Source organism: Humulus lupulus, chromosome X (assembly GCF_963169125.1).
Source record: "Humulus lupulus chromosome X, drHumLupu1.1, whole genome shotgun sequence".
Lineage (NCBI taxonomy): Eukaryota > Viridiplantae > Streptophyta > Magnoliopsida > Rosales > Cannabaceae > Humulus > Humulus lupulus.
In genome coordinates this window covers 199,233,144-199,242,279 of record NC_084802.1, presented here as the reverse complement: position 1 = coordinate 199,242,279, position 9,136 = coordinate 199,233,144, and the positions used below count along the sequence as shown (strand labels likewise).

The 9,136-nt window shown below is 38.9% G+C and overlaps 1 protein-coding gene across 1 annotated transcript; it reads left to right on the top strand.

Annotated features, from left to right (window-relative positions):
- Positions 1 to 397: 397 nt before the first annotated feature.
- LOC133806606 (uncharacterized) lies at positions 398 to 8,440 on the top strand. Its single transcript, XM_062244695.1, has 19 exons — positions 398 to 1,333; positions 1,437 to 1,520; positions 1,724 to 1,838; positions 2,158 to 2,377; positions 2,487 to 2,678; positions 2,815 to 2,825; positions 2,935 to 3,026; positions 3,184 to 3,246; positions 3,348 to 3,563; positions 3,773 to 3,869; positions 4,147 to 4,226; positions 4,632 to 4,838; positions 4,909 to 4,992; positions 5,089 to 5,149; positions 5,617 to 5,677; positions 5,860 to 5,995; positions 6,139 to 6,236; positions 6,301 to 6,356; positions 8,427 to 8,440. The coding sequence occupies exons 1-19, from the start codon at positions 1,169 to 1,171 to the stop codon at positions 8,438 to 8,440; spliced, it is 2,052 nt and encodes a 683-aa protein (XP_062100679.1). The 5' UTR covers positions 398 to 1,168.
- Positions 8,441 to 9,136: the final 696 nt, after the last annotated feature.

Here is a 9,136-nt window from a genome sequence, read left to right as displayed (position 1 = left end):
ATGAAGATTTCTAGGCACTACACCAAACACCCATTACCACAACACATCATTATAATACTATTTAAAAAGAGTTATGGTATATTATCAAAGTTTCAGGCGGAAAATAAAATAAAAAAGCGCCAATTTCCCTTTGACCCATTTCCCGTAGACCTATCTCTCTCGGTCTCTCACTCCCCTTCACGGAAGACAAATCCTGAGAAGAGGCACATCTCCTCTCTCTTGGATCTCTTTCTCCCACCAGACCTCTCTCATTCCCTCTTTCTCTCTCACTTGTATTTATGGAGCCCGACCTTCTTTATCATCGGCAAACGGCGCAAATGACAGGGGCTCGTGGGTCTTGTGAAAACGACGGGCTCAGGGTCGTGGGTGGCTCGGTCTCGCGGAGGGGGTGGGTGGCTCGGTCTTGAAAGTAACAGCTGGTTATGGAGAGAATGGTAAGTGTATTTACTAGAGAGCTTTATCTCTGATGTGTTGAACTTGTAGAAATCTAGTTATGAGACACGCTAAAGAAATTGGTAATATAGTTTCATTCTTGTTTTTGTACCAGTATCACTTAGAATAATATAAGGCCTTGTGCTAATTTTGTAATACAAACATGTGTTGAATTGAATGTTATATGCTTCAGTTCAATAATTTCATTACCACAAACTTTTTGTGTCTTTGTGTGTAAAAAATTACAATACTACTTATACAACTCTTGGTGTGTATATTTATTTTATTGTCTTGATATGGAAGTAAAATCTCAGATTTTGAATCTGTTAAGCAAAAGCTTGAGTATTCCTTATGTGATCAATTAATTATGTAGTCAAAATAAATATGTATTATTGACTTGCAATCTTTTATACTTTATTCGCCCCGTAAATTCCATATCTGTGCCCGACCCTGTGCATCATCGCTCTCTGTATCATCAGGCAATAAAGTCTTTTTTAAACAAGAATTTCAGATTGAGAAAAGAGAACTGAGAATCGCATCGAAGGTCAGTGATTCTCTGCTTCATATGTTGCTAATTTTCTTTTTCCCACCTTTTCTTATCTAAAAATATTGTGACTAGGTACCCGAAATTCTTACTGCTAGTTCCAAACTAGAAAATATCATTTTTGAAATTGTCAACTGTGAGGGTATTGTGGATGATACTATCCACGATGAAGAGAAAAATGGTCTGTCACATATGCTAACAATAAAGGCTGATTGGCTTAATTTGGGAGAGTCTGTCCGGTATACTTTCAAGCATGGGCGCTGCATTGTTCCTGCTATTCCTTTATCTCAAATTGCAGGAAACTATAGCTTCTTAGCTATCCATTCTCGCCATTCAAACCTTAGTCTGAATGTTGAGGTGGGAACAACTATGTAAAAGCTATATGTGATGTTTTTGTTTTGTTGGTTGAAGTAGTTTACAAACCATTACTTATTGGACCATTGCTATACTCCATATGCAGGTTCATGTCAAACCTACTATACCAAATCCAAAAGTGGAGCATGATGGAAAAAACTTCTCCACGGTCATTGAAAATAATAAAAAGGTACAAGCATACAACTACTAACTGTCACTTTTACATTACTTTTCAAAGAATATGCAATTTTTATCTTGGCACAGACTAACCATTGTAATAATTATTTTTATTCATCTATAGAGCTTCACAGGCTTTAGGAAGATAGATCTTCCCTTCTTGTACACATTTCATGCTGGATTTAGGATTTCTTGAGTTTCTTTATTTCACTGCAGGTCTTTGAAGAGGACCTGTTAAAAATTGGCTCTGTAGTCCGAATATTGGAAGAAAAATGTGTCAAGCTAAATGAAGAGAAGGAAAAAATTGAGCAAACTATGAAAAAATTGCAAGGTTTTGACTGGCTAGCACATCTATAGCTATTCTTTTTTATTTGCTAGAATCATTGTAAAAATGTTTTGACATATCTAAAGAATCTACTTGACCAAATCGACCATTTAATTTTGTGACACTGACATGTCCTTCCATGCTAGATAGTATACCTGGGCGCACTCACTCGGCTTTTAAAAATTATTGTAGTGATGAGACGACACCCTTTTTTCTATTGTGTGTCCTGGGCCTTGTTTTTCTAGTTTTAGGACATATTTGCTATATTAGAACTTTGTTGATTGAAGTACTTAACGGGATCTTATATTTGTTGTAAAATTTCTAGATTCTACAGAACTATATCCATTTGGTCTCGAAAATCAGTTGTCCTCGAAAGAGGAAGTGATGGAGAATATAGAAAAGATGGGTAACTCTGCTGCTGCAGTTCTTTGCATTATTTCTAGGGGAATTCCATTCCAAGAGCCAGAAAATCATTTAATGAAAGACACAATAGGAGTGGTTGCTCTACTTGGAAGAGTTCGACCTCATTGCAGCCAGCTGAGCAGGTCAAACATCTCTTGTGTTTGCATTTTTCCAACCAAAACACTATCTTGTCGTCCTTTTATTTTATTTTTTCTTTATTCGGTTCTAACTTGTAGGTTTGTCTACATTTAGGATACTGTCAGAATACTTGGGTGCAGCTCAAATGCTTGCTGTTGTCGTTAGATCTTTCGAAATTGTTGTTCTTCTAGAAAGGTATAAACAAACTGGAGAAGTTGATCGCAGCCATGCTATTCATGAAGAAGCAGCCATTCTTGGCAAATCTATAAATGGTCGATTTCTTGTTATATGCTTTGACAATATAAGGTGACATCCAAAGCTTATTAACTACAATAAATTTATTGACACAAGATAATCTCTCCTTTCTTATCAAGTACAAAGTTGGATCATCTTAGAATATGAAGATTTACTCGGAGGACTAATATTCCTTATTGTTTGGCAGTCCATTCAGAGGTATCTTGTCGTTTATGGCCATCTTAGTCAATAATTACTATATGAATGGACAATTTATATCTCACTATATTCTTTTTGGGCTATTTGGTATTTGGACAAATGTTTTAAGTGTTGTTGACAGTTGTGTATACTGAATCGTATCTTATCATTGTTAGATTAAGCAATCACTCTTTTAGACACAATGGTTCTATATTTCAAATGGTATAGGCTTACCTGGTACGATTAAAATAGGACATTGAGAGTGTTAAGCTTGGTATAGATCACATCAGTGACCCATCTATGTGGTATCTTGATGAGTAGGTCACATCATTGTGCCCCATCTTTGTTTTTTTCTTGAATTGAACCTCAGTTATGACAGTCTCGAGCATTGGGTATGATTCGCTCTCATGCACTTTTTGTACTCAAAAGTGTGTCTTCTCAGGTAAAATAATGTACGGGTTGAATTAATGCGCTCCATTGTTTTGTGCTGTTTTGTTGGGTTGGTAGACCTCTGTTTCTGTCTCCTTTTGGTCTTAAATCAAGTGCTCTGTTTGTTACCTAAAAAAGAAAACGTTCTGGTCCTATATGGTGCATGCTGTCTCTTTCATGTCTTTTGATGTAAAATTGCTTTTATTGTCAGATGCATTTGATAATGAGAAACTTTTAGCTTCTATGGATAAGTTGAGGAATGGGCAAGTAGTAGATATTCCAAACTATGACTTCAAGAGTTACAAAAACAATGTCTTCCCGCCTAGAAGGGTAACTTTTGTTTTCTTAACATGCTGGTCTAATGAATTGCCTCTTGTTTTCTTATACTTGTCTTACCGAAGAGAAGTTATAGGAGAATTAAAGTTATTCAGTACTTACAGTATGTGCATGCTTGCAATTATCAGTATGTTTCTTATCTCTATTAGAATTCTGAATTAGAGGACCCTTACTTCAACAATATGGCGGCATATGCTGTGCAGGTAAACCCTTCAGATGTGATAATTTTGGAAGGCATTCTCATTTTTCATGATCCCCGTGTTCGAGAGTTGATGAATATGAAGATATTTGTCGATACAGGTCATTTATTTTCTTTTTTATCATTTAGGCTACTTGATGTTCTTATTCTGTATTTCTGATGCTTTTCATTAGTTACTACTACAAATATGTGGTCTTGAGATGCTTATCTGACTATTTTTTTTCTTCTAATTTATTCAGTATTATACCATTACATTTGAAATTCAATTAATATAATGATTTCTTTTATAGTTTCTCCATTAACTATGGGATGCCGTGATATGTCACTTTATAGTGTTACTAAGTTGAGGCACTTCACATTGAAAATTTTTCAGTGCAGATGCTGATGTTCGTTTAGCAAGGAGGATAAGGCGTGACACAGTAGAAAAAAACAGGGATATTGGTACAGTTCTTGATCAGGTTAGCAACTATTCATGTAATTTTGTAATCATTCTTATTGCCAAGAAATTATATCTTTGAATTTGTGGGCCTCAATTAAGTTTAAAGTATCAATGAATATACCTCAGGAGATGAAACTGCAACTCTGGTGGTAATTATGTTTTGTTACTTGTTAGTAGCTAGAAGTGTCAAAGTGTTGTTTTTAAAAGTGATCTTTGTGACGGATGGTTTTCTCTTATTATTTGATTAACTCTTGTTGTTTAATCATTTATGTCATTCCCTTTCGCAAAATCTCCACTCGATAAGGTTGAGGGTTCACTATTAGTCTCTGGTACTTGGTCACATGAAAATGAGAGAATAATCTGATGAAAGTAGGCTACATTTTTTACCATTTCAGTTTCTTAAAATGTTTTTGTTTTAATACAGTACTCAAAGTTTGTGAAGCCTGTATTTGATGACTTTATTCTTCCTACAAAAAAATATGTTGACATCATTATTTCTCGCGGAGGAGATAATCACGTGGCTATTGATTTGATTGTACAACATATCCGTACAAAGCTTGGTCATCATGACTTGTGTAAAATATATCCTAATTTATACGTTATACATTCAACTTTTTCAGGTATCTGGCAAGCTTCATTCCCTGTTATTAATGTAATTTCAGTAACTTTCTATGGCACTAATTACTGGTTGACTCATGCAGATATGGGGCATGCATACCCTCATACGTGATTCACAAACAACGAAGCATGATTTTGTATTTTATGCTGATCGGTTGATTCGTTTGGTGAGTATTTGTTTCTTTGAATATAAAGTTTATTTATGGTTTTGCATTTTGAGAATGGGATTAGTCAATGAGTAATGATCTTGAAATTATTACCAGGTCGTTGAGCATGGTCTGGGACATCTGCCATTTACAGAAAAACAGGTGGTCACTCCAACTGGTAAGCTGACAGTCAAATGGAATTTTTTAGTTCTTTGTCCCTTTCAGTTTTCTGTTTTCATTTTTAATGGGTTCCTTCAACATATTGTAACTTTTCCTTTTTTCTTTTTTTAAACAGGAAATTTTTTTGCATATGAGTAACATTAGCTTCTTGTCTGAATGTGAGGGCATTAACTATTTAGCCTCAACAATTAAGTGCCACTACTCATATTAGAAAAGCAAAGCATTATGTTGTTAGTACTGCAAATCTCTAAAAAGGAAAATCTAATATTAACTGTCCTAATATGACAGTTTAGGACCCATGCTTCATATGCATGTTTGCTGTTCAAAGACTAAAGTTAGTTTATGCTGTATAGATGATACCATCATTATTTTGTTTTCTTTTTCTAATTTTGATTTCGCTAAGAGAGTCCAATTTCTTGAAACTGTAATTGCTGATAGCTAATTTACATCTCCTGCCTTTCGCAGAGTCCGTGTATATTGGTGTAGATTTCTGTAAGAGATTATGTGGTGTGTCTATAATCAGGAGGTAATTTCGCAAAGCAATTGTGGCATGTGTTTTTTTGTCAGTTTTTCATATAAATTTTATATTTGGAAGAAAACTCTAGAGGATTTCTATTCTTGGGCCAAAAAATAAGATTTAAAGCTGTAATTTTTCACATTGTACTAATTCGATATATTCTCATTGCACACTTATTCTTGTCATTACAGCAGTGAGAGTATGGAGAATGCTCTGAGAGCATGTTGTAAGGGAATCAAGATTGGGAAAATTCTAATCCACAGAGAAGGAGACAATGGCCAGCATGTTTCGATTCCCTCTATGATTGTCTTTCATTTTTTAATCAACGTATTTCTATGATTCCATTTTTTAATCAACCTCTATGATAAACTATTGGTGGTTACAAATCATTTTGGAGATAAAATAATTAACTTTTGCCTACCCTTGAAGCCCAATACCTTGATCAATTGTGTATTTGTCCATTACTGTAGAATTCTGTCTACAAAGACAGCAGTTATTCTTTGGGAAAAGCTATCCTGGCTACTAAAACAGACATGCTGCATAATAGCTTTTTGTTTGGCCCAGAATTGTTGGTTAATAAAACTTCCAAGTTTAGTCTGTTGTGTTTTCTCTCTCTGTTTTTTTTTTGGCAGTGGCTTTGATCATAAAGCACACTCTGCTGCTGATTTTTGTAGCTTAGTTGTTGACGGTGAGAACTCGTCAACTAAGTTGAGTTGGAAAAAATTATCAAGTAAAGATAGTCAATGAAAAAGCTGTAGAAATTTAAGTAATAACTCAAGAACGATCACAGAACAACAATGGAGAAATCAATCTTTCATTCACTCTCCAGCACTTGCTACAGTAAATTTTCCAACCCCCTTTCAGGTGGAGTTAGATTTCATTTTATAGTAGGCTCTAATGGCCCTGGGTACATGGTGGTCCAGGAGGCCAAGTGGTACATAAGTACTTTGTCAGGATTGTGGTTCCAGAGGTTGTGGTCATGCATCCAGTACAGGGGCAGGCGTCAGGAAGATGTCTCCACTACTTGTCTGTACCCATGTCAGAGGAGTGGTGGCAGACGTAGTGGTGCAGGTGGTAGTGGTGTCGACTCTGACTCCTAGCCGTAGACGTACGGGCCATAACTCCTATCCCAGCATTCCCCCTCCCCCACTGGTACGGGTGTCCGTATTTCGACATACATGGTCTTAAGGGCTGTACCCAGTATGAGATCGTACGAGTACGTTCCATTCAACTCATACCCGGGCCCCTAAGCATTGGGGTCCCAAGGTATAGGGAACGGAACACTTGGCGCGTGTAAAGGTGGTGGCGTGAGGTGAGGCTCTTGGGTCCTTGACACGAGATGCCTGAAGCACCCCGAGGTCACCTGCGCGCATAAGTGATAGGCATGGGGCCTTGACAGATGGGTGCGATGTGAGATGACTTCCTCGCGAGCCCCTTGGTGGCGAGGCTCCTTTGACACGTGGCCTCATTCGCGAGGCCACCTGGTGCTTCCGGCGTGGCTGCGCAAGGCCGAGGGCCTACTGGGGCGCGAGGCCACCTGGTGCTTCAGGCGTGGTTGCGCGAGGCCGAGGGCCTGCTGGGGCGCGAGGCCTCCTGGTGCTTCAGGCGTGGCTGCACGAGGCCGAGGGCCTGCTGGGGCGCGAGGCCACCTTGTGCTTCGGGAATGGCTACGCGAGGCCTGGGGCCTGCTAGGGCGCGAGGCCACCTGGTGCTTCGGGCGTGGCTGCGCGAGGCCGAGGGCATGCTGGGGCGCGAGGCCACCTGGTGCTTCGGGCGTGGCTGCGCGAGGCCGAGGGCCTGCTGGGGCGCGAGGCCACCTAGTGCTTCGGGCATGGCTGCGCGAGGCCGAGGGCCTGCTGGGGCGCGAGGCCGTGGGATGCCCCTGACGCTGGTGCGCGCGGGGCCATGGGACACACACATGCGAGGCCTCGGCGCGGGGCATGAGCCTGGGCACGCGAGGCCATCTCACGAGGCTCGGCCCTAAGAATGCGAGGCCTTCCTACGAGACATGCACCTGGGCACACGAGGCCTCCCCTGTGCGTCACGCACCTAGGCACGCAAGGTCATCTCGCGGGGCGTGGTCCTAGGCATTTGTGGCCATTGGGAGAAGGCGGTGGCCTGAGCGTCTCGTGGATAAAACATGCATTTAGGCCTTTAAGGGACCTTTGCACACGTCTTGGACCTTTTACGGGCATGGAATATTGAGCATCCACACATGGCTTGGCCCCTTAGCCTAACAAGGCCATACATCATGGCTCATAAGGTGATGCTTCCCTCGGGACAATCTCCCGGTTTCGCAAGACTTATGGGCCCGAGTCCAATAACATGACTAAGTGACCTTTTGACTTGTATTCCAACGATGGACTTAAAGATTTTTTCTTTTTGGTGGATTTTTGGCATCCACATTAGTTTATTGTGGTGTTCTATTTGTGTTTCTCTTTTATGAATTTCTTATGGCTTGTTGGACTTAGTCTAAACACATGGTCATGCTCTTTATTTAATCTCTCAAACTATTTCAGACTAATGAATTGGCACAACCATTTATGCTCTTTATTGCTTCTTTTTTAGTAAGCCTAATCACATGTTTGCCTTGCACACATATAATATGAGTGTCATCTAGATTCTAGGCCATTGGATCTTATATATATCTTACATCATGCAGTTATGTTTAGCTGTGGAATAAAAGAGACATTGGTAACTATGCTCTCTCTGAAATATTTTACTTGGAATTTCTGAAATAAGAATAATGTTGTTGCAGGTATTGAGACATAAAAAGGGAAAGTACGGGGTTGGTTGTAACAACCCAACTACTCTAGACTTTTGGACCATTAACGAAAACTATACATAAACACTAATTCTTAATAACACTACAAGTGATAAGATCATAACTTTATTAAACCTTTGAAAAAAACAAAGGTCAAACTTACATAAAATTTAAGTTAGGATATGGGATCCCATTGTTTAAAACAAAACATGACATAATGATAATTTAAAAAGAGATTACATAATAAAATGCGGAAAAATACATATAAAAACCATAAGAACAAAAACTACATCCTCGAATCGAAACTCTCGGCTCCTTGAATCCATTCCGCCTCAATACACATTCCCCAAGCTTCTAAGAATCTTTCCCACCTCTAAGACTATTTTCCTGCACATATAAACAAAAAGGAGTGAGCCTAATGCCCAGCAAGGAAAAATCTAACACACAGTCCATATACAAAAATTTCATAAAAACATAAAGACATAACATAACACTTATATCACATACATACTATAATGGCCATTATTACTTGGGGTCCCATAAACTAAACAAGTCATATGCCCAATAGATTAGTGGGGTCTTGCTAGCTAAGCAAGTCATATGCCCATAATCTATTTGGGGCTTGTTAGTCATATAGGTCATATGTCCAAGTCTACAATCATACTTAACATAACATATTTCATAACATAAAATCATAAGATAAC